This window comes from Alnus glutinosa, chromosome 8 (assembly GCF_958979055.1).
Source record: "Alnus glutinosa chromosome 8, dhAlnGlut1.1, whole genome shotgun sequence".
Classification (NCBI taxonomy): Eukaryota; Viridiplantae; Streptophyta; class Magnoliopsida; order Fagales; family Betulaceae; genus Alnus; species Alnus glutinosa.
Window position 1 is genome coordinate 15,864,325 of NC_084893.1, and position 26,758 is coordinate 15,891,082.

The window sequence follows — 26,758 nt, forward strand, 5'->3', positions numbered from 1 at the left end:
ATCCTCTTATTGGAATTCATGCTATATGTCGCTGCTATTAGGCTAGAAATGTAACGACTTAGGGAAAAATGTTAATCACATCTACGCTATCACCCCAAAAGGATTAGTCAATTTAGAACTTCCCTAGAAATCACTTATAAAATCTTGTTTTATCTAGTAAGTAAATAATGTGGAACTTAGCACCCATGATCAACTCTTATAAACTACCCACTCTCTATGTGGACTACTCATCTTTTCAATATGGGACTAGGGTGTTACAATCCCTTGTCTTTGGGACTCGCCTTCAAAATCCCGAACTAGACCTTTTGCTATGGTCAAGAACTCAAGATTAATGTCATCTCCTTAATTCAAGTCTCTCAAGTCTTTTTTCCCCTTTTAAATTTCAAAATTTGGCGTTGGAGAGGTGATAACAATGATTTATTGTTACTGATTTTAAAAAAATCAAGTTAGATATTTTTTAGAGTTTATCCAATTTTTCAGTTTTTGTTGTCACATTTGTGGATGGATGAACCTCTTATTGTTCATTAGTTAAACGAAATTGGAAATAAAACATCTCTTTGATGGCAGTAGTTGCTAGTTTTTGCGGATGCAAGCTAAATTTGCTATTAGTTGGTGAGAATGTGAAACTGAATTTTGAAAAAGTGAATCAGACTGGCAGTTTAATGGGTTGAACTATGGATCTGTCCCCTCTCCAGTCCGGTTGACATTAAGCCGTATGATGGATCAAAATGGGATTGAACAACAAACTAGTGAATCGGTTCTGCTTCTGTCAAACCGGCCAGTTCTACATTTTCTTTTTTTCCCAGCCAAGTTCTAAATAACTCTTATTATTTTTGGATCATAATGTGAAGTTTAAAAATATTTAATACATGCATGAAGTTTATAAGTCTGTAAATTATATTTGGCACCACATACTTTATTTATTTAATACAATTGTATTTTGAATCATAACCAATCATTTTTCCTGTTTGGTTACCAGTTCAGTTTCTAAAAGAAATTGTTGCTCTTGTGGTTTACTAGCCAAGTGAAATTGTAGATGGCAACTGGTTTGGGAAGAAGATGATTGAGATGTGTGTGTGTGTGTGTGTGTGTGTGTGTGTGTGTGTGTGTGTGTGTGTGTGTGAGAGAGAGAGAGAGAGAGAGAGAGAGAGAGGTATTTTTTGACTCATCTTGGTTTTCATATCGTTAGCTGTCATATGGACCAGTTGCATGTGCGTTTGTGTAAGATGAGTTTCCTCTATTTATGTTGGTCTTTATACTCTGTCTGCTAATTGTGACGTTGATCATGGGGAGCATGACTGCCAAACTGTTTCAGCAGCTTCAGGACTATTCATAGCTTCTTATATTTCTTGTACTGCAGGTAATTGCTTCACATTACATGATGCTGTAAAAAGTCTTCTACCAGAATATTTTCCATACAAATCCTTAAATAATGAGGAATCATCCAGAGAAGAAGATAAGGATGAACAGAAAGTTCCTCCAGAAAATTTGAGTGAACATGTTGAGTCTTGCTACCCTTCTGGTGATGCTGAAGTGAAGCTTGTCCGCATCCAAGGGATTCAACCCAAATTGGAAATACCTTTCTCTTGGGTGGTGAACAACTTAGTCAACCCTGAGCACTTTCTTCATGTTTGTGTGTGCCTGAAACTTCCACAAGTAAAAATACCATCAGATACATGACATTTCAATTATTCACATTCTGTACAATAGGAGTAACATTCTCCTCACATATATACGCTATAGGTTGATGTGCCACTTGGCTACAAAAGCCCATGTTGGTGGTGATCTCAAAAGCAGTTGATTTATTTTTGTATAGAATTGCACAGTTGCATTATCAATGTACTGTTAACCATTCATTTCTTTTTCTTTGCGCTTCATTTGAGAGAAATCATGAAAATAAGAGGTCTGAGACCAAGGGATTCTTACAACCCTATCCCCACTCCGTTTTCCGCGTGCTTTTTACTGTGATAAGTTTATGGGTAAATTCACCAGTCAGTTACCAGGTAAATGATCAGGAGGAATTGCCAGTTACTCTCCAAGTTAAGTAAACACAATTACCTAATTTTGAGAACGTTACATAGAGTGATCCATTGCATGAATAATATGAAAATTATATAACTGTTTATATGTTATTGATACCTTTTATAAACTCAGTGATCCTTATACTTATTGAAACTGTGGACTTACTTGCCCACTTATGTAAATGTGGCAACTCTACAATTATATAGATGTTGATGCAGATATTGAGGAAGAGGTTCAGGACCCATATTTCTCTATGGGTTATTTTGGTTGAGGCCAACATGTACCTCCATTTTGTAATCGATTACCACGTTTTGTCATACACCAAAAATAATGAGTAGTCCAATAGTACTACACCGAACGTTCGAAGTAGTACACCGAAAGGTTCAACTTTGTCTAAAAAACAATTTTAACTTACTATCCACATCATCTAGCCTTATCCACTCCACCCATGCCTATTTATGCACTCCCCATGCCTTTTAGACCACAATCCTCACCCATGCACCTTAGCCACCTCAAACCTTGAGAAAGAAAAATTCTAGAGAGAGAGAGAGGAGTGATTTTGATGTTCTTCTATCTTTATTAAAGTAAACCTTGCACCTTAAACTCATTTTTCATGATGTTGGTGTTATGTTCCTGTCATTTGCCATGCTTTTTTCTGAGTCTTCAACATACCATGATGAATTCATGATTTATCTCTATTAAAATGGAATAGTTTTCTAAGTTGGGAACTTGCTCTCATTTTTCATGAACTCTCATGTTGATATGGTTTAACATGTTTTTATAAAGTTATTAAAAACTTTTATTTTATTTTATTTTAACATAGGAGGATCTTTCCCACTCCTAATCCAGATGGAAAAGAGAATGGAGGATCCTATGGGAATGCTTCCAAAAACAAGATTGGAAGTGGCCCACTTAACTAAAACTTGTGCATGAGAATTGGCACATTGAAACAATTTCAAAGCTTTCCAGCTTTGAAAAGAAGAAAAACCCAAACTAATGTTAGACAAATAATTTACAAACGACCAAGAAGCAAAAAGAGGGGGTTCTAATAGCTAACACCACCAAGAGAGCATCACCCTCGAGAATAAAATTACTACAACCAGAAGAAGCAGCCATACGGGTAGTGAGAAGAGCAGCAAAGGCTTCACCAATAAGAGCATCAGAAGAGTGAAGCTTATGAGTAGCTGCCATAATAATATTCCCTAAAACATCACTAATAACCGCAGCCACTACAGAGAAGGTACCTTGAAGTGCAACATCAAAATTTCCTTTTAGGCTACCAAGCGGAGGAGGAAACCAAAGAGACAACAGAGCAGCATCCCTCAAAGCTAAAGTATGAAGCTCCAAAGTAGAAGAAATCTAAGAAATAGTTGCATGAGGCACAAGAAGAACACCATCGTGGACCAATAGATTTCTGGACCTCCAAATGCAATTCAAGGTGAGAGTAGCAAACAGCTAAAATGCCCTAACTTCAGCTGTGGGAATGCCAAAAAGATCCACAGGATAAATGATTGCAAAGATCCAATCAGCAATAGGTCTTGAAGAAAAACCAACAGTATCTAAAGGCCAAGAAGAGTTCCTCCAAAGAATACGGGCCAAACTACACTCGAGGAAGATATGGCAAAGAGTTTCTAGCGGTCCCTTACAGAAAGGACAAACCCAGGCATTCACTTCATCTGTGATCACAAAACGACCAATATTTGCTCGAGAAGGCAAGATATCCCAAGCAATTTTCCAAAGTGCTTAAGCCTAGCCTAAACTTTTAAACCCCAAAGGGAATGCCATGCTTCAACAGAGAGAGGAGACAACCTACCACTAGAGAAGACTGCAACTTCATGGGCAGATTTCACAAAGAAAGTCCCCGAGGAAGAAAGAGTCCAAGTTCATTTATCAAAGGAAGTAGCTTGAGGAAGATGTATGCTAAGGATCCTCTGAATAGTTAAGGGGTCAAATAAATCAGACAACAACAAAGCATTCCAAGAACGTTATCCCTCAAGAATCAAATCAGCCACTGAGAAGGATGGCAGGAAATTCAAGTTGCAATTCGAAATAGGCTTGAATTTTGGTATGGAAGGCATCCATGGAGAATTTTAGATATCAACATTCAAACCACAAGAAATAGAAATGCAAGCACCCTTTTGAACCACCTTTCTATTTTTTAAAAGGCCTTTCCAGAGCCAAGAAGCGGAGGGATTAGAAGAAGTATACAAAAAAGAAGCACCATTTTTAAGATACTTACCCCTAAGAATATCCACCCAAAGAAGTGGTTGATTTGAAGTCATCTTCCAACCAAGTCTTGCTAACAGGGAATGATTAAGAAATTTCATCGATCTCAAACCTAAACCACCCAGGGCTTTAGGTTGACAAATAATCTCGCAGGAAAGGAGAGAGAGGTTATGCTTCTTATCCTGAGGAAAACCCCACCAAAACTTCCTCAAAGTAGTATTAATAGCAGTGCATAAAGATTTAGGAAGGAGAAAAATAGACATAATATAAGTCGGAATGGCATTGGCAATAGTTTTAATAAGAGTAGTTCCGGCTGCTTGAGAAAGGAACTGTGCTTTCCAACTCGTGATTTTTGAGAAAATTCTATCCTTAAGATCAATAAAGGATTGAGACTTCCTTTTGTGCAAGAAAAAAGGAATACCAAGATACTTAGCCCGAGTAGGGACCTGAATTAGATTAAGAATACCATTAATAGAATTCCTGGAAGCAGTCCTACAATTCTTACTATAAAACATAGCTGATTTAGCAATATTAATATGCTTACCAGACCAATTAGAATAAGTGGTAAGACAGTTAAGAACCACCTGAGCTTCGCGAGCATTGGCACGAGAAAAAAATCATAACATCATCCGCAAACAAGAGATGTGATATAGTGGGACAGGAGCTTGCCATCTTGATACTATGAAGATTACCCAACTCTACTTCTTTCAAAAACAACCTAGATAGGATCTTCGATCCTAACATAAATAGAAACGGAGAGAGTGGATCAACTTGCCGAAGTCCACGAGAAGGATAAAATTTACCGAAAGGAGCTCCATCAAGTAGAATGGAAAAAGAAGTGGAAATACATTTGTCTTATCCATTGAATCCAGGTAGGATGAAAACCTTACAAGGCAAGAATCTTCAACAAAAATTCACATTCCATAGAATCAAAAGCTTTTTCCATATCCAACTTTAAAGCCATTAACCCACCATTCCCGTTCTTGTGTTTCGTGGAATGAAATAATTCATGTGCTAAAATAGTGTTATCATGAATAGACCTACCTTTAAGAAAAGACGACTGAATAGGGGAAACTATCTTATGAAGGAAAGGTTTAAATCTATTTGATAAGATCTTCGAGATAATATTGTAATTAAAGTTAGTGAGACTAATCGATCTAAATTGATTCACCAAAGAAGGATTATCCACCTTAGGGATAAAAGCTATATTCGTATGATTAAATTCCTTAAGCATATAACCATCCCTAAAGAAAGGTTGAACTGAAGAGATAACACTACTTTTAACAATAGGCCAATAAGATTTGTAAAAAAGACCAGTCATACCATCTGGACCAGGAGCCTTATTGAGACCAAATTCCTTTTAGCTACAAATATTTCATTCTCATCAGGAGTAACACAAAGAGTAACATTCTCTTGATCTGAAATAACTTCCACAACCAATTGCAATAAATTATCATCCAAAGAAGGATTAATCGTAGAAAAAGAAGATATGAAATGATCAACCAAATAAGTACTAATATTTTCTCTACCATTGAGTCTAGAGCCATCCAAAGAAGTAAGACTAGAAATTGAATTATACCAGCGACTTCAAGCAGTAGAAGCATGGGAAAATTTAGTATTGAGATCAATACATGTGAGCCATAATTCTCTAGATTTCTGCTTCCACAAAACTTCCTCTCGCAGAAGCTGCTCTTGTAAGGCCACCTGAAGGACAACCTTTCTAGAAGCATTAACTGAAGAATGAGGATAAGATTGAATATCACTGATATCAGCTATCAAAGATTTAATTTTGGCTTGACTGTTACCAAAATGAATCTGATTTCAAGATTTCAAAGCGTTCTTGGTGTTCTTCCACTTCTTGCTCAAAGAAAAAGCTGGAGAACCCTCAACCAGAGGCAACAAAGCCTTTGCTACCACTGAATGACGAGACTGATCTCGGGTCCAAAAAACTTCAAACCGAAAGGGCTTAGGGATATTTTGATAAGTACCTGAAGTAGACAACAAAATGGGACAATGATCCGAGTAAGAAGCTGAGAGATGATTAATCACAGCATTAGGAAAAAATTGCACCCAAGCGTGATTTGCCAAACCTCTATCAAGTCTCTCTCGAATATTTGCCCAACCCGAACAGTGATTGCTCCAAGTAAACTTGTTAACAACAAAACCCAAATCTAACAAAGCATTAGACTGAACAAAATCCACAAAATCATTATGGGAAGAGGTTCCAAAATTCCTAACACCTCTCTTCTCCGCATGGGATAAAACATAATTAAAATCCCTCATCAAAAGACAAGCACCATTAAAGGAATTGCCTATATCAGTCAAAGAAGACCAAAAAGCAAAACGACCCAAGGGTGTAAAAGAAGCGTATATACAAGAGAATATCCACAAGCAAGGAAGAAAATCTAAATTCACCAAACAAGAAATGCAATTATTATCCAGTTTGACAGTGAAAGTGATTTGGGTAGGGGTTTTGAGTTTTTGATGCATTTTGGTACCCATCGAACGATCATTGTGTTTGACCGGACTTTTCGACCATTGTTGGTCGAACGCTCGATCCCGATACCAACGGTTGACAAAAAATGGATAGTTAGGGTTAATGATAGAATAGAGTGCCTAGGTTGTTATCAGATTGACCTAGAAAGTGATTTGGGTAGATTTTTGAGTTTTTGATGCATTCTAGTACCCATAGAACGTTTATTGTGTTTGACCGGACGTTTGACCCTTGTTGGTCGAACACTTGACCCCAATACCAACATTTGACCAAAAATGGGTAGTTAGGGTTAATGATAGAATAGAGTGCCTGGTTGTTATTAGGTTTTTACGTGCTTGGGTTAGAACTCTTGTTATATTATGTTTAATTTTAGGGTATGTTTCGCAATATCGGGAGTTCAAGATGTCTAAATCTATGGATAACGTTTGAGGTAAGTAAATGCTTACGAAACTGGTTTCACTTTAACCTATGATATGTCAGCGGACTAAGCATGTTTTACTCTTCTAAATGATATCTCCCGAGGCTACTAATTTTACAACATGTTTAGATTGTTTCAAATGGATAAATGCCTATGTATAATTTTCTTCAAAATAACTGGACAAAATTTTCATCGTATAACATGGTACACTAGTACATGTGGTATTACAACTATGAGCTTACTATTATACGGGGTTGACCCTATGGTCACAAAGATTTACTTTTATGTTTGGTCTTGGATTCAATAGTTGTTTTGTCACAGGCGCACCTGACAAAGTAAGACGAGCAAAATGGGATTTGGTACACACTTGAGAAAGGATTGCTCCACAAATCTTGCATTTCAAAACTAAAAGAACATTAACGATAAAATAAAGAAAAATTTTTTTTTAAAAAAAAAAAAAAACAGAAATTAAACTCAGTGTCATAAACACATTCCCCGGCAACGTACCAAAAACTTGATGCATCAAAAAGAGTGCAAACCCAAGTGTAGGCTTTCGCAAGTATTAAATTTTCGGTAAGTAAGAGGTCGATTCACAAGGAATGGTAGATACTAAGTAAAATTCTTATTATTGTGCATAAAAGTAAATTGAATTGATTTTTCCACTAAAAAGTGGAGCAATTGAGAGATGGTAAACTAAAATTTAATTAACTAAACTAAATTAATAAAAGTGAATTAGAGAAAATTAATGGGAAACACTAAGGTTTTCAGGGATCCACCTAGCATTATATTACGTATCCCTCACACATATATTTTTAACTCAACTAGGTAGAGAATCAACTCTCATAATCAAAAAATAAAACAATTAGGCACAAATCAAATATAAAATAAATCGAACATGGATTGATTGAGAATTTGATGTTAAAAACATGTTACAATGAATTAAGCATTTAATATATTTCTGAATCATAACAAATCAAACAAAGTAAGTATTTGATATAAACAAAAATCATAATGAATCAAAATAAACTTGTAACATTAAATTACTCTCAAATAAAAATCATCTCCAACATTCAATCATTAATTGATGAAGAACAAATAAAATAGTCTCAGAAACACATAATAAAAATACTAGTTTTCACCCCTAGCCTTAGCTAGAGATTTAGCCACTCATAATTATGAAAATAAATTACATAACTAAAGTACTAAACATCAAACTTAAACAACTAAAAGAAACTAAATTAAAAAATAACAAATAACTAGAACCAGTGAAAAATCTTCATAAGCCTTCTAAATCATCCACTCCGTCACTGAGTTGAAAAGAAAGAAAGACTGCCAAAAATTCTTATTCCTTTGGTTCACCGTGCGTCTTCTCTTATAGAGATAAGAGTCATTCTTCTTTTAGGATTCGTACAACTATAGGAATCCCAGTCTTCTATTTGTTCCAGGTCTCTCTTTTACACTTAAAACAAAACACTGCTTCTTCTTTTTATAAGGGCCAAAGAAACCTTTTTCTTTTTGGTTTTGTATTACCCATAGTCTTTGTGATAGACTAGATTTCAATCTTCATTTTTCTTTTTCTTGTTTTGTCATGTAGTAGTATTAGAAGGTTTCTACAATTCGTAGGTCCAGCAATTTGGTTTCACCTCTTCTTGTATTACACGTTGGACTCTATCTTGGGCATAGGATGGACTTCTTCTTTTTACCCACCTCTTGGATTTTACTCTTTGCTTTCTTTTGTAATTCCTACATAACACAATCTCTTGCATTAATATATCATTTAAGCTTAAGATTAATAATTGAACAATATTCCACAATTAAATATAAAATACAAGAATTAAATCATAATAAAGTATGATATTGTTTACTTTAATAGATAAAATAAGCACTTTCAAACTATTATCAAGCTACGAAACATTTTAAAGAAAGATTCTCACTAATAGTAAATGTAAGGTAGAAAAGAAAAGAGTTGGCTCATTGTGAAAACTTAGTGCGTTTTATACTAATGAGCATGTGAACTCATATTTTCACCTATGTGGACGTGACTACCACCACGACCATGTAGATGCTAATGTTGTGGCTACATGTACCGCTAACGTCGACGATGACCTAGTGGCGTTGTATTTGGAATACTACGTCTAAAGCTCTTTGCGGTAGTTGTATTTATCGGACGTATGGATAGTCCATATTTTGTATAGACATTTGATAAATGACTTGTGTCGCATGTGACACCTATTTTGTATAGCCATTCTTTGGTGTATATAATATTTTGATTAAGCCTTAATCAGATAGACAAATGTATGGCTCTGATGATGTAATTACTCTTTTTAGTTAATAGAATTTATTTTTCACTGATGTAGTATCTATGATATATTATGCATATGTTATGAAATGTATTAGGTTGATGTTGGCTTATGACTAATCGTCATGCCAATGTGATGATTCAATTTTGTATTTAAAAAAATGGGTCGTCACAATATGAACCATATGCACCAAGCTCTAAGCCCTTTTTTGCAATGTGTAGGTTAGCTTATAAGGAATGGTCATGGCTAGCCAACAAATGATGAATCATCCAATGGAGAACATTCAAGTGAAAAGATGAGCATGACATTCAAGCAGATGATATGAGCTTCCATTAATACCTAAAAAAAAATATCTCCTAATTAAATTACAAGTCAAAATCAATAAAAAATAACAACAACTATCATCTAACACATCACTAGAATTCATAAATACTGAAATACAATAAAATTTCTACGTTTTTCACTCCACAACCAACGCCCGACCGACGAAAGACTCTAAGCTCCAATTTGATCTAGTACCTGCTAAACTGCTTGACAAATTAATGTCCTATAGGCGGAAAGGTACAACTACATAAGTCTACGACTTAGTAAGTACACATCACATAGAAATAAACTATGAAATAAGCCCTTATGAAATACTCAAAATGACTTCTCATGATACCATGCCTTTTAGAAGGTTTTCGTAAAATGTTTTAAAAAGTGTTTGATCATGAATGACAAGCGGCCGCTTTATAAAATATGGCATGACTCATGATAATTTCACTTTGAGGCAATAAATGCATTTAAATCTAAAACATAACATTTTGCACATTCCATTTACAATATCACCATGATTATCATCTCATCACATCATATTCTCATTCTATAACATCATCATACCCATAAATTAACCCTCATACGGTGAAGGTTATTTTGCCATTTGGAACCCTATTTTATACGTGATCCATAACATACCGATACACGAAGTACTGTAACATGCCGACACATGAGACACCATAACATACCGATACATGAATAATCGTAACATACTGGTCATGTCGTCATACCTCTACATTAACCCTCGTACCGTGGAGGTTAGTATAACATATCAGATTCCTATATAGGTAATTTGTAACACACCGGTACCCTTGCCATGAAGCATCGTAAACATATTGACTACGCCGTCGTACCAACACCCCATTACAAAGTAACGGTAACCCATATCGGAGACCCATGATCATCAAGCCACTATAACGCATATCGACACCCCATTACAAGGTAGCCGTACTCATATCGAAAAGCCTGCCATCAAGTAATCCATAACGCATACCAACTCCCCATTTAGGGTAATTGTAACTTATACCGACACTCTCATTGGGTAACCGTAAATCTCATACCGACTCCTTTTTGTAGGGTAGTAGTAATTCTCATATGCATACCTTTTAACATATACATAACTTTCCATCTTCTTTCACTATCAAACATGCTTGATACAGAAAACATAATTTAGGTTTTCAAATAACATCATACAATTGAGATATAATTAGGGCTTACATCATGTCAGAAAATCAAATGTTTCATGCTTTAAGAAAATATCCAGTTTTCATTTACAATCTCATGCCGAAATATTTTTATGTACTTCTATAATCAATTTACTTACTTCGAACGCTTAGATCCAATCCACAACATACTGAAAGTTCTAACACCCTAAGCTGCAAATTCAACCCCTAATATTAGCCAAACACTAACCACAGACAATAAAACACACTTAGAAACCTAAAACGCACTTTGAAAACCCTAAATCAAGCTTTCATAGCAGTTGTAGTCGATCCCAAGGGTTCTAGGATCAATCCTAGTTATTTGGGATCGATCCTGAGGGACCAGGAGTGTTATAGGAATATTTCAACAAAAGTGGCTTTTTTGGCACACTTTGGTAGTTTGATGGGTCACATTAGTACACTTAAAAATCCATGGAGCTATTCTAAAATCGGTTATTAGTTCAGGGGGATTTTTTAATATTTTTCCCAAAAAAAGAAAAATTTTAATTTCTTAAAAGAAACAAAAAATTTAATTTTTTTTTTTTAAAAAAAACTTTTTAATTTTTAAATTTGACCACCCTTGGTTTTTTTTTGAATTTTTTTTTTTTTTTAGTTTTAGCCTTTTTTTTTTAATTATTATTATTTTATTAATGGTATTTTCGTCATTGGGTGGAATATTAACAATTTTTGGTAGTTCGGGGGGGAGGGGGGGATATTGTCCAAATTAAAAGTTTGGGAATGGGAAACATTGTCAATTCAGTGGTAGTTTGAGGGGTATGTAGACTTTACGATTTTTTTATATATATTTTTCATATATTTAAGGAATGGAAAATGCTATCGGAAAACTGTTGTAAGTACTTTTACATATGAAGAATGACTACAATTGAACTTCTATACCAATGAACAAATACAATTGAAAGACTCTAGTAGATGTCTAGTAGATGTTCATCTCGTATCCTTATGTTAAGTCTTTTGACCAATCTCTTGATCAATATATGTATGTACACATGGATGTGCAATCGGATAGGTAAGTGTTTCAACACGTAAGAATAAATTTCATAGTTCTTAAAATAAAATAAAAATAAAAAAGCCTTTCAACTTTCTTAAGAGATGATAGCTTTTGGTTTATCGAGGGAAGAAAGCTTTGAGCTGATGGAAACAGTCAAAGGATCTACTCCATATCTAAACGAAGCGGTAGTTAAGAATGTTATCCATGGTCTTCTTGAGCAAAGAGCAATTAAAGGTTTTTCCCTGTTATAAATCAAAAGATATCATCTCACCATTCCTCTGAAAACATCAATAAAATAAAATAATTTTCTAGCTATTGCTATTTAGAATAACTAACTAAAAAAAATAATTTACCAATCGAGCTTCCAAGCAATTTGCAGAAATAAACTTTACAGGTTCACCTCCAGAACATGGCATTCGAAGGATAGCAACTTCCTCTCCACTATCCACGTTTTCTCTATTATATCTTACCACTTCTTGTTAACATAGCCTACTCACCTTCAGTTTCTCTTTGCATTTCGAGTACTACATAAAAAAATAAATAAAAAATACTATAAAGTTACACATTGATATACAAATTAATTAACAAATAAACATTAAAACAGCCTTTGTTGTTTTTTGGACAGATGCGGCTTTAAGCAAGATTAGTCCTTTCAATTAACTGACCACAGTTAGGCCCGTGCATCTTACCTGATAGAAATGGCTTGAGTAGATCTCAAAAAAAAAAAAAAAAAAAGGAAAAAGAAGAAGAAGAAGAAGAAAAGAACACTACCCTAAGAAAGAATGACTCTACACTATAACCACAGTAACATTTCCAATTGTATCTCTAAAAAAAGGTTGCTCAGTTTTCTCAAACAAGAAAAAAAAAAAAAAAAAAAAAAAAAAACACATAAATTTAGCAAATGGAAAATAAATATTGCCTAATTATATCATATAACTACTAAAAAATAAACAAATTACCTGATTTGAAAAGTGGTGATTGAAGTTCCCAAAAGCTAGTCACATCCACCATTGCACAAGTAATCTTCAACACATGATCAGTCTCCATGTAGTTTTTGACGAGCTCTCTAGTAGAACATTGACCATAAATTTAGCAAATGAAAACTAAAAATAATATATGGAAAATAAAAATAAAAATGAGAGATTATATCATATTACTACTAAAAAAATAAACATAATAAAAAATTACTTTGAAATGAAAAATGCGCCCACACACACACAAGCCATGCAAATGAAATGGCCTTTTTATTTGTTTGTTCTGACATGTTCACGTAACAACTTGACTTGCACAACCTTACACATGTGTTTGTAGAGTGTAAAAGAGCATGCGTCGTTTGATTAGTAAGCTATCGGTCTCGAGTGGAAATACTGAGATGCGAGAGTGAGAGAAGGACAAACTACAAGCATATGCATAGTGAGAGAGAAGAAAAAAAGAGAAGAGAGTGATTGTGAATACAATTACTGGTGCAGGCTACAAGCATAAGTTGTAAGAGTAAAGAAATTCTTGACAACTGGACTAACTCAATTGAACTAAACTAAAATTTAATATGGTTTTATTAATGACTTGCCTCTAAGAACATTCACATTGAGTTCTTCAAATTTTAGAGAAACACTAGAAGTGGGGAGTCAATGTGAACACTCTAATGTCATTTTAAAAAGTTTGATGCATTATCTTAATTTTATCGAGCCTTAAAGTGAAATGTAAATCATTTTTACTTTTATTTTTTTTTTATTGGCAAGAGAAAATATATAAATAAACAAAACCACATAATAAAAAATAAAATTAAATTAAAAAAAAAAAAAAAAAAAAACCTTTTGTTAAAGTATTAATTTAACAAGAATTGCTTTGGGCAAAAAAGTATCTATAATTAGAAGCTTCAATCTTTCTGAGTTGATGCAATGCTTTCAAGAATTGATTTTTTTTTTTTTTTAAAAAAAAAAAATTAGTTTAGGGGGACATTTTCAATTGAATTGTAGTTTGAATGGGGTATGTCAACTTTTCCTTATATTTAAATATTTTACTCTTATTCAAATCTTGATCTGATTAACATTGTTCTTCTTGAGATCTCGGTTGTGATAGCTCTTGCTCATAGATGATAGCATCTTCTTAATGATAAGCTTTTGCTTATAGCATCACACAATTTATATTGAAGCTAATTAAAAGAATAAGAGAAATGATAGAAATTGTTGCTTAATTGATTCAAAAGGCTAATACATCATATATACTGTTTTACATGGAACTAGAAAGGAAAAGTATAAAATATAATTCTGATTGATTAAACATAATCAGTTAGAATTATTACAATATTTACACTCAATAAGTCTCTTCAAAGTCTTTCCTTCTATGTTCAACTTGTGTCATGCTTGAGGAATACGGCATATATTTCCATGTTTATGCGATTGTCTTGGCATTGAACAGACTTGATTCTTTCCATATTGAGCATCTATTTTCCTTGAGTAGCACCCATCACAGCAAGGTATGCGGCTGTAGCTGGCTAATTGTTTCCCTCTATATCATGATACCTTCCTTGTGTGGTTGCATTCTTATTGGAACCTCTGCTAGAATCAATTGTTGCAATATCTTCAGGATTGTGGCTGCTTGCAGACTGGTTCTCATTAAGTGTCGTGACTCCTACCTCATGGACATGTGGTGCTGAAGTGGCAGCTACATTACATGGTTTATGATCCCCCCCCCCCCCCCCCCCCCAATCTGACAAGGGATGGAATCACCTTCAGCTTGGATTTGAGAACGAGGAACTAGGCTGTGGATAGTCCCTTAGTAAACACGTCGGCAACTTGATCGGCAGTAGAGATAAAGGCAAGAAAGATGTCCTGATTAAGGACTTTCTCACCCATATAGTGGTAATCCACTTCAATATGTTTAGTACGGGTATGATACTGTAAAGATCAAGAAAAATAAATAGGAAATTTCGCATTAATAAATTATATTTATTAATTAAGATGAAACTAATATTGGATTTTAAATGATTATATTTATATAATTGAAATAATGGGGGTTTAAGGTAAAGTAATGAGATTATAATAATAATAATAATAATAGGATTGGTGTTGTGAAAAATCACACTTTAGGATTTAATTAAGAAAAGTGAGGAGACAAAGGCAAAAAATTATTTAATGGGTTAGGGTAGTAAGATTAAACAAAGTGATTTTATCATTTTACCATGGGCTTGTGTGACTTAGAAATGGCAACCCAAGAAGTGGGAATAAACATATTTAAGGCCCAACCTTCTTTCTTTCTCACTTATGCTAGAATGACACTTTAGTAAAAACACATTCTCACCTTATCTTCTCACATTTCCAGCACACCACACATTCCCTCACTATCATTTACACGTGAGCCACTCCTCTAGAACTTTCTCCCCTTTCTTTCTATCACACAATCTCTCTCCCTCCCTTTCTTTCTTTTCCTTTCCCTCTTCCTTTCTTCCTCACTGCATTCTGTCAAGATTGAGGGAGAGAGCGAGATGAGAGAGACACCGAGAGAGAGAACGACGGACTGAAAGGGAGAGCCCGAAAAGAAGAAGAAGAAGAAGAGAAGGAGAAACGGATTTTCGGCTATGGGTCTTTATAAGGTAAAATCTTTAGTTTTCTTTACCCTTTCTTGTTACTCATTGTCTCTACATCACGAAAATCATGTGGGTCATTAGAGATTCTCTTAGATTTGAATTCTAGGTCAAAATGAAAATGGAGTTTCGGTTTTGGAGAGTTTGTAGTTAATTTTTGAGTTATTTGTTAAGGGATTTCGTCTATGGAAGCTATAAGTTAAGGTTTGAAGCTTTTCTTTATAATTTTATCATACCCATTGGATTTGAAGCTTGAAATCATGTTGATTTGTGGGAGTTCTATTTGGGTATGAAAATTAGGGTTTTATGTTTGGTATTTTGGGGGTTTCCATGGACTACTATCCGAATTGGGTTGTTAGTATTCTTGAAAATTGTATTGAAATGGTGGTCATTTTGTTAGTAGTTGGGTGTATTTTGATTGAATTCGAAATTAGGAGCTATGCTTTTGGGTGTATTTATGGTTGATTCATGTTAAGTGTTGATTTTCTTTAGGATATAAAATTGATGTTGGCTTAGATGATTGTGGCTTATGATTATTGGAATTGTAGTGGTGTGATGTGAAATAAAATCTTGCCATATTTGATGTGGTGTTTTAAGACTTCGCTTGGTAATTTATGGATTGAGTTTTGGAGAAGGTATGAGCTAGTTTTGATGGGTATCTTGAGGGGATTCAAATCTGGTTTTTCTGGATTGGTAAATTGTGATTTATTGATGAAGGTTGTAATTGATTTTAAGTTGTTTGTTTAAGAAATTAACTCTGTGTTGGATTTATCGATACCTATTGGTTGAGACTTTATTATGATATTGGAGAATGTAATTGTTAATGGTTGATGATAGTCGTTGTGGAAGATTGGTAGAAGGTAATTCTAATTAAAGGAGATTGATCTTGTTATGTAAAGGAGGGATTTCGCTTGTGTTTGATAAATAACCATGAATGTTGAAGGTATGATTATGGGTGATTATTGGCCCTATTGGTTGGTAATATTAATAACTAATAATTGGTTAAAGTGTTGTAGAATGATGATTTCTAATTATGTAGTTGAGAGACCTTGTAGGAGTTGATTGAATTATGGTTTGTGGTGATTTTAATGAAGGTGCCAAATGGAGTGACTCTTGTAAGAAGTGTTTGTCTTCTTTGATGTTTGATTTCTAGTGAATGAGATTAAGTTGAGGTTGTTTGCAAAAGATAGTTAAAATGAAATTTTGAACCTAACAATAGCAAATATGTTGTAATAGAAAGTAAAGGCTTAAACCAAATAGTAAAGTAATCAAATGGATTAGGTTTAAGTATTGTAGGTGTATATGGCTTAAATGTATATATTGCTAATTTAGTAAATGAATGACAAACTATAAAAGGATTAACAATAATAAATAATTGAATTCCTTGCTATAATTTATTTAGGTGTTTTGGTTATGTAATGAGATTTTAGATAATGCCCTTCATAGAGTTGGATTGTTTTGATTAGTCTCATGTTATAGTCCTAATAAGATCCTCGGGTAGTGATAGCAGGTATAAGTAGGATAAATAGATCGTAGTCTTGGTACTTAGTGAAAAATGAGGAATGTAAATAAAAACGTATAGGAAATGGATAGAATACATAAAAATTATAAAATGTTAAATAAGGTTATGTCCTAAACCTAAACTACTTTGGTGGTTAGTAAATGATAGAAATTAAGTATTAAAGATAATGGTTAAAATGTGAATATCGTAGATCGGTAAATTATCCAATTTAATAACCTTAAGAGAAGAAAAATAAAATAGCGGTATTATGGGAATACCTATGAAGACTTTAAAGTCAAATAGTATTGGAACCTTATAATAATATGACTTAATAATAGTAAATAAACAACTATAAGACTTATAGTTAATAACAATAATAGATAAACTAGTGAATATAGTAAATACATCCTTGTATTAATAAACAAAGATATCATTAGAACCTAAACCTAAACGTTAACATAATAATAGTTTATGGTACTTTACTAGACTTAGAAGCGGGTAATGTGATGTGTGAGCGCGCGGGTAGTCTATGTGTCATAGAATATAGAGTTCAATAGCATAGTCTAACGGTACCAATGTTTGCAGGATAGTGTCTAGATTGGAGACTTCAATTGGTTCTCCAATGTAGAGTTCGAATCATGAGTCAAATGCAGCCTAAGTGAGTATTCTACTCACTGAGAAGTATTATTTGATGAATTGCAAAATATATATTGTTTTACAAACCAGAACCAACTGTATGTTGATTATGATCTGTTTTGGATGATTTGAGTACTTTTGAGTATATTGAAATTATAATGATGTTTTGAAGTATGAATATGATATGTGGAGTTTGAATAAATGGTGTTACTGTATGTTATGGTTTGGAGTTTTGAAAACTGTGATTGCAATGGAATATTAATGTGATTTTAGAGTGAGTATAAAGTGGGAGATTTAAGTTATGCAAATTGTTTAAGAAATGACATGTTGAACTGTTTATATTTTATAAAGAAAGCATGTGTTAAAAGCATGATTCATGAAATGAAATGTATTGGTTTAAGGCAATAGGCATAAGCATATGAACGCTAAACATGCATTGAAGTGAGGTTCACAGCCCACGGGAAATTATACATGGGTTAGATTCCCATGAGGTGCCTACTTGGGTTAGATTCCCTTGAAGTACTCACGAGGTACTTACTTGGGTTAGATTCCCTTGAGGTCCTCAACCATGGGTTAGATTCCCATGAGGTGCCTACTTGGGTTAGATTCCCTTGAGGTACTAGTGCTTACTTGGGTTAGATTTCCTTAAAGCAATATACTTGGGTTCAATTCCCAAGGTATAAAACAATGAGCATGAGCATGTCTAGCATTGTTTTTATGAGTGATGTTTTTATACTATGAGTAGTTTTGCTAGACGTATTAGTATGCATAAGAGTCTCAATGGAAAAGAACTTATGTATATTTATATCGGATGGTTGCATGATTTAAATGTCATCGTTTTCTAAGTCTCACTAAATCAAAAGCAATATAGTAGGTAAGGATGTATGTAGTTGTTTCCAACAATGAAACTTCTAAGTATAAGCTCAACTGCGTAGTATGCTTTAAATGTTTTCTATTAGTCGGTGTCCACTATATCAGTTATGGGGGTTTTTCAAACAAAAGTTTATAAAATTGGTGACTGTTATAGTGTACGCATGACTAAAAATGAAAAGTTGATTCTTTGCGAAAACTCAGTGAATAGTATACCTCTGAGGTTTTAGTGTAATTATTATGCTAAGACGATGGGCTCATAATTCCACCTGTACGGATGTGGCAAACCCCCACAACCGTATAGATGATGTTTCTTTGGCTGCAGGTACTCCGGTTGTAGTTGTTGGTGTTGTAGAAGTGTACTTGAGATATTATGACCGAAACTCGCCGCAACGATTGTAATTGCGGGACCATAGGCGTCCTCTGTTTTATGGGTAATGTTATGGCTTGTGACGTCTGTGTCACTTGTTATTGTATAGTCATTTATGTTATGTATTTAACTTGAGGAAAGACTTAAACAGATAGATGTAATATTGGCTCTTGATTATGATTAATTTATGATAGATGTTTAAGATGTGATTTCCGCCATTAGGTTTATGTTTTCCACTGCATAGTAGATAGATGTTATACTCTGATATACTAGGTACATATTATGGGGTATGTATCATATGTTGGCTTTGCGACATGTCGTCGTGCCACTGTGAAGATCCGTTTATATTTTAAGAGATTAATGTATATGCAAATGTTTTGTAATGAAAAAAAAAAAAAAAAAAAAAAAAAAAAGGGTCGTCACAGATACACTGGATTGGAGGCAAGGGCAAGAGCACTTATGTTATCACACCAAACAACCAGAGCAGTGCGAAGAGGAATGTGCAGCTCACAGAAGAGCATCTGGAGCCAGAATAACTCAGTAGTAACAATGGCTAGGGAACGGTACTCGGCCTCAGTGTTGGAATGGGACACCACATTTTGTTTCTTGGCACTCCATGACAAAAGGGATTCTCCAAGAAATATTGCTAATCCAAAGGTGGAGCATCGATCATCTGGACTCCCCACCCAATCTGAGTCACAAAATGCATTGAGCTGCAGGGTCATGACTTGTGTTCTTGAGAAACCGAAGAACCCTCTTGGCAGCAGTCTAATGAGTGGATGTGGGATGATGAAAATGCTGATACAGTTGGTTCACGGAGTAAGCTATGTTAGGCCGAGTGAGGGTACAGTATTGGAGAGCCCAACCAAGCTTCGATAGGTTGAATAGTCTTGTAACACTTCACCATCAAGTCGGAATAGTTTAGAGCCTGAGGTATAGGGTGTTTTGGCAGGCTTGGCATCTGCCATGTGAGTTCGGGTGAGAATGTCAGCAACATATTTTGCTTGACAGAGATGAAGACCATCTGATGTGTGAGTAACCTGAATGACAAGGAAGTAGTTAAGGGGCCCCAAATCTTTAACAGGAAATTCTTGTTGCATCCGAGTGATAAGGGCAGTGATGACATGAGGATGTGTACTTGTAACAATAATATCATCAACATATATGAGAAGGAAAATTTTGACACTTCCAAAGGTGTGAAGAAAGAGAGAAGTGTCCACAAGGGAGGTTGTGAAGCCAAGGTCGAGGAGAAACTGTGACAGTCTAGTGTACTAAGCTCTTGGAGCTTGTTTAAGACCATAGATTGCCTTATAGAGTTTGTAGACGAAATCAGCATGAGTTTTGTTGACAAAACCATGTGGTTGCTCCATATACACCTCCTCAGTCAGTGTGCCATGTAGAAATGCATTAGAAATGTCAAGTTGTCTAATAGGCCAGTCGAAATTTACTGCCAAAGCTAGGAGGAGTCGAATGGAGGCAAGTTTAATAACCGGGCTGAATGTATCTGTATAGTCAATTCCAGCCTTTTGTTTAAAGCCTTTAGCTACGAGTCTGGCCTTGAATCTTTCAACAGAACTATCTGACTTTCTTTTAATCTTATAAACCCATTTATTATGAATTACATGCTGATTCTTGGGCCGCGGGCAGAGAACCGAAGTTAGAATCAACACCTGTTCTGGAACCAAAAAACAGAGCATCAAAAACTGTCTTGGTTTTCTCTTATTCTTGGACAGCAGCTTTCTTTTCATTGGATCATTTTGGAGCAACTTCAGTAAGTGGTTCTTCCTCTTTACTTCTAAAGAATTGTGGTCTTTCCTTCTTTTAGTTATTGTTGCTCATTTTCTTCTTCCCTTGAAGAGCAACACCGTATATACATATATATTTATAAATTTCTTTCTTTGTTTGATAACAGAGGAGTTTTCGACCTATCAAGCAGTAAAACGGTAAGTTAGAATCTTAAATAAAACATATGTTTGATGAAGAAACCATGGGTTGGTCCTTGCTTGTGTTAAGAACTGAATAACTACAGCCTCGTTTAGTTCGCTGAATGGGTATTCCATTAGGAAAATTAATAGTTATTATTGGGAATGGGGAAGAGAAGAATGGAATAATTATTCCAATTCTTTAGTTTGGTGATAACTCATATACTATAATTGGAATTGACCCAAAATTACTAAAAAAAAACCACATAATTTCTTATTTTTCAATATATATATATATTGGACCTTAGATCTGTGGGTGGTCGGCTGGCCGGCCACGGATCTGATCTAAATTCTTTCTCTCTCTTTTTTTTTTAAAAAAAAAAAAATTAATTTTTTTAATTTTTTAATTTTTTTTGAAGTTTAGTTTGGAAAAATTTGGTGTTTTTTTTTTTTTTAAAAGGAAAAAAAAAAAAAGTTGTTAATTCCCTCAAGAATAGCTATTGCTAAAAAAATTAGAGGAATAGCTATTCCTCTTCGTAAGGGAATAGTTATTCCCATGGAATAGTTATTTCAAGGAATAGGTTCCTACCAAATAAAGGAATAGCTACTCCAAAGACTTATTCCTCGAACCAAAAGAGACCTACATGTATATATGGTTTTAACGTGTGTATATGTGTTTTCAAAAGATGTGTGAGTGCTGGAAAATGAGTGACAATGAGTGGTTTAAGTGTTTAAGAAAAGAAAAGAGAGAATAGAGGAAAGGAAGGATGAGTGTGTGTGATGTGTGGGTTCGACCAGAGAGGAGTAAGTGTGTGTATGAAGTGTTTGAGTGTTGGATAAGAGAAAAGGGAGAGATTAAATGAAAAATATAAAAGTGTGTGTGCGCTGGACGTGAGTGGCAATAAGTGATTGTGAAGTGTGAGTGAGTTGTGTTGAGTGAAAATGAAAGGAGTGATGTGCGTGTGTTTGTTTTGTAAAAATGGGGATATTTCTAATAAATGTGATATTTCTAAAAGGGGATGTGTTTAAATATGGGTAGGTTATTTCTAAAAAAGGAATGGATAAATATATATGTGTGTGTGCGTGTATGTGTTTTATAAACTATAATATATAAATATATTGAAAAATTGAAATGACTTCTAAAAGTAAAGTGTGTGCATAAGTGTCAACAAAAATTAAAGCACAACGGAAAGTAAATGACACACATTTTTGTTGACGAAGTGGAAACTCAATTAAGAGAAAAACCACTCAGGGGCAGCCAAACCCAGGAATTCTACTATTCAGAAGACAAAGCTAGATACAAGACAGTAACACTCACATGTACCGATGCAGTGGTCGTACCTTGATCTCTGACGTGTAACCCAACACGAACGCTTCCCAACCAGGTTCACCTACCTGAAGGGGTCTTCAATGAAACTCCTTACCTTAGAGCCAACCTCTAAGATAGACTTCGGTTTGCAGCACAGCACACTTGAAAAACGACTTCAGAGGAGATATCACGTCTCTGAGCTTTAATGGAATTCACACCGAATTCTTCCAGCTCTAAGTGCCCAATGGGGGTCAGAATGGGCGTCAGGCAAATTTTTCCTGGGAGCCGTCCGGACGGTGGACCATGGCCGTCCGGATGGATAACTGTGCGAAAGGATTTTCCAGAATTTTCGCGGAGAAATCTTTCCTGTATAAGAACATCGTCCGGACGGGATGGCTCGATTGTCCGAACGGACGCACGTCTGCTGCAAGTAATTTCCATAACAGGCTTCGCGAGTCCGGACCATGGGGCAGGAGTGTCCGGATGGCTAAACTTCAACACACAATTTCCATATCTGATGCGCGTGCACCCGGACCATGAGGGGGAGACGTCCGGACGATTGAAGTCGAATCGGCAGTTACCATATACGATGCACCAGCGTCCGGACCACAACTGTCAGATGACCGGACGGTTCATTTTGAACTGCGATTCTTGCCTTACGGAGATACGGGTCCGGACGAGATACCACATCGTCCGGACGGTTGATTGATCTTCCCTTTCTTGAAACTTGGAAAGAATCAGTGATCCGTTCGAGAACTGATAGGCGTTCGGACGTGCTGCTGAAACGTCCAGACGGAGCAAGTTTGCATAGAAGCTTTTCGATACGATGTAGGTGTCCGGACGGAAGAAACACGTCGTCCGGACAGATGATGCTTGTCTGTCTGATGTCCGGACGGGATGACACATCGTCCAGACGGCTGACAGGGAACTTTGAAATTCTTCTGACTTTACTCTGAAAAGTGGAATCCCTGTTTGCTGCATCATTACACATAAGTGATTTTGTCCAAACACAGAATAAGGCCAAAATACTAACAAACTCCCCCTTTGGCCATTCTGGGACAAAAATCACTTGACCGGTTTGGAAATACATTCCCGGTCCAAAATAAAAATTACTCCCCGTTTTTGTCACAAAGGGACAAAGGGTAAACAGAGTAATAAACCAACCAACTGAAATAAAAATTACTCCCCCTAACGGTCTCAGAAGGACCCAGGAAACAGAGTAATATAAGTTCAATAGTTATAATAAGCAACAAATTGTCTCAGAATAACAAAACAAAATAAAAAGTCAACAAATAAACACGAGGGAATCAAACATCCTTTGCCATAGGTGTAGCTCTGGGTATCCGACGTGCAGCCTTGGGTGCAGCAACCTCATCATCACTGCTATCTGGATGATGGACTTGGAGGCACTCCTGAAGGTCCAGATGGGTCTGCTCCACCCTCTTGCCAATGGACCGCATTTCCAGCTGCATGGAGGACACAGACTGCTGCAAGGTGGACATCGACACCTGCATATTGCTCATCCCCCCCTGAAGAGTAGCAAGAGCCTCCATAATCTGAGAAAAATTTACCTCCGGCTCAGATGGCGGGACAGTGTGAGAGGATGAAGCTACGTCCGGAAAAGCAACATGCATCGCAGAAGGTATATCTTCACCAGAATCCTCTCTTCGCAGCTGCGCATTCGACTTCAACAAAGTCTGTTTGCTGAGGGGCTGTTTCATCTTCATCCTAAGCTCTCCATCTACATTGATACCGGACTGCAGGATGATCTGAGTAATGAGGCAGCCAAAAGGAAGACTGGCAGTGCCCTCATCATGAGCCTCGAGCATGACTCCCAGAATATGCTTGCAGAGACAGAAAGGAAGGCGAAAGTGAACAGCACAAACAAACTGGGCCTTCTTCAATATCAGATTACTGCGCCTGGTAACTGGCCACAGATTGTGCAGAATAATTTTGGCCAACATACGATGAGCTGGACCTAGAGCACCAATCTTGATGGAGGATACTCTTCACCTTGTGGAGCAGCATGGAAAAACTCTCGGAGCTCATCCATAGAGGGAGGAAGTACCACCTCGTTGAATGGACTGGCAGGTAGATCGAGAACAGGTACCCCGATAAACTGGCTGATGATCTGGGGATCAACAATGATTATGTGTTCGTCAACAGTGGATTGCAGTACCGTCCCACGCTCATCATCTTGAGCAACCTCCAAGTTTGCATAAAAGAGTCGGACCAGCCTGGTGAGGACGATGCAGGCACATGTATAGAGGTAGGTCCACTGATAATGCTGGATAGTCTCATGGATACTGTTCAGCGGAGGCACCATGATATCTACACGGACCACGTTCCGTTCAGCAATGACAGTCCGGTCCATGATCTTCGCTTGAATTTCATTTTGCTCTGCTTCTGTCCTCTGACGGACCCGGCGCTGGGAACTGATGGCAGACATGATTCTGCAAAAAGAAAACCAACAAGAATATTCCAAAAAAAAATAATCCCAAAAAAAAATCTTGTTAGGTTAGAAAATTTTTTGGCAGAATAACAGCAGTAAGAGGATTATCATAAAATTTAGACAAAAATTTTCACAGTCCTACAAATAATCCCAACGTGGTATAAGCATCTCAAACTTTCAATAACACTCATAATCAAATATTGAAATTTTAACAGTGTAAGAATTGAAAAGAATAGGACAAGAAAAATACCTGAAGAGTGATTGAGAATGCAAAGAGACACACAGGGATGATATTACTCCAAAAACACCAGAGAAAATTACTCACAAAAAGCCAAAAGGTGGATTTGGTGGGGTATGAGGGAGAGAATGACCGATTCTGGGCAATTTATAGCCTTTGTGGGTGACCCGTCCGGACGGAGTTTTCCAGACGTCCGGATTCGTGGGCCTCGGGAACGTGCGTAACGGTCATGCTCGTCCGGATGAAATAAATTACCTGTCTGAACGATGGTGACAGTGCACGTGAGTCCAGACGTACAACAAGACCTGTCCGGACGACGAGGCACTACACATGTCCGGACTTCCAGAGAATACCGTCCGGACTACCATGCTACACCCGTCCGGACTCCAAGGAATACCGTTCGGACGCTCCACACTGAAACACTAGAAAAACTGAGAAAAATTTACAGAGATCAAATTTTCTCAAGTCAGTGTCAGAATACGCATACATAATCAACTGATAACACAATCAAAACGCATCTAAAAAATAAACAGAGATATAAAAGGAAGTTGAGATTTCAATTGGCACAAATAATTTTTCTTGACCATATAAAAATCAAATAGGCAACTCAACTCAAGCAATGCGTGTGTGTGTGGAGACTCTTTTCCCACCAGGTAAGACTTTCCAAGACATGACAAATATCAACTAGATTTTCTAGACATGAGAGAAAATCAAAGACAGATTAGCCAAAAGTCAAACCTTATAACTTGCTAGGGCTTAGACACCCTCATCTGATACACTCCCCCTAAGATACAGCACATATTTTGTTTTACTTGTACCATAAAGGACAAGATAAAATTTTACTTGCTCATAGAGAGCAAGGTGAATTTAAGCACATAAGCAGTGATTAAACAGATTTAAAGCACAAAAATTTTTATGAAATACTGCTCGAATCTTATAGAACTGCAAACTGTAGGGAGTGCCAGAGTTTATAGATGTTAGGTTCAACTAGCCTGTGGTCAATTTGGCCATCTTATCAAGGACTTCTTCTCTTATCCAAAATTTCCAAAAGCAAAGAGTCAGAGAAGGAAAGATGTACCTTTTAGGGGAGTTCGAGATAGTGGACTTTTTCATCGCATGAGGAAAGAAGCTATCCTACTCTTGTATAAACAGGAAAAACACTTGACCAATATAGTCAAAATTCTCAATTATATCTAAGCATATTGAATCAATGCAAACCGAATTGAGATATCAGGTAAGAATGCATGCAATATCTAATAAGCCAAAGAAAAAAAATCCTGCAAATTCTCCCAAATTTTTATTTTTTTATTAAAAACAAAAACAACAAGCAATATGGAAAAGACATCATATGCTAAGGCACGATCAAACCTGTGTACGCTCAATGATGCCATTACAGAAAAACAGTCGCTCGACCTGCTTTTTCTGTCTTCCCCAAAAATACCTGCAAAGTTTTCTCAAGAAAACACAAGGGGGCAAACATAACTTGTTCCTAGATTGCATATAATATAACAAATACAATGAGCAATCAAACCTAACGCCATAGGATTAGGAACAGAATCCTAGGCATGAACACCCGAACCTGCTAGGTGCGTCGGTTCCCCCTCCTGGGGTAACTATCCTTCTCAGCCCAAGTCAGTAGGTGGTTGCTGACAAGACTGCATCATCCACTCCATCATGTTTTGCATCCAAACATGAGGCTCATCGGAGTATTGCTCTTGAGGCCTTCTCAATTGCCTAGGTTTGCTCTTGTAAGTGCCACTCTGATTGGCTGGTACAAACCGCTGTTGAGGCCGCTGACGCTAAGGAGCATGAAACCAAGGGGCTTGGAACTGATGTCTTGGTGCTTGTCCCCATGGTGTTTGATAGGATGCCTGATGCCAAGGAGTCTGAT

General features: G+C 36.1%; 1 protein-coding gene and 2 long non-coding RNA genes across 4 annotated transcripts in view; 2 read left to right on the forward strand and 1 right to left on the reverse strand.

Moving 5' to 3' along the window:
• LOC133874860 (autophagy protein 5) overlaps positions 1-1,862 on the forward strand; it is a 46,033-nt gene extending 44,171 nt beyond the window's left edge. For both annotated transcript variants that reach the window (XM_062312747.1, XM_062312746.1), the window contains one exon: positions 1,361-1,862. In XM_062312747.1, the coding sequence (XP_062168731.1) occupies positions 1,361-1,680 (320 nt within the window). In that variant the 3' untranslated portion in view covers positions 1,681-1,862. The remainder of the gene's footprint in view (positions 1-1,360) is intronic.
• LOC133874861 (uncharacterized) lies at positions 1,064-6,875 on the reverse strand. The gene is made up of 3 exons (XR_009901399.1): positions 6,339-6,875; positions 5,828-6,236; positions 1,064-1,641 (listed from the first exon to the last, which is right to left on the reverse strand). It is a non-coding gene; the product is annotated as an uncharacterized LOC133874861 (long non-coding RNA).
• An 8,383-nt stretch (positions 6,876-15,258) lies between these two features.
• LOC133874493 (uncharacterized) lies at positions 15,259-19,164 on the forward strand. Its single transcript, XR_009901304.1, has 2 exons — positions 15,259-15,578; positions 18,881-19,164. It is a non-coding gene; the product is annotated as an uncharacterized LOC133874493 (long non-coding RNA).
• Positions 19,165-26,758: the final 7,594 nt, after the last annotated feature.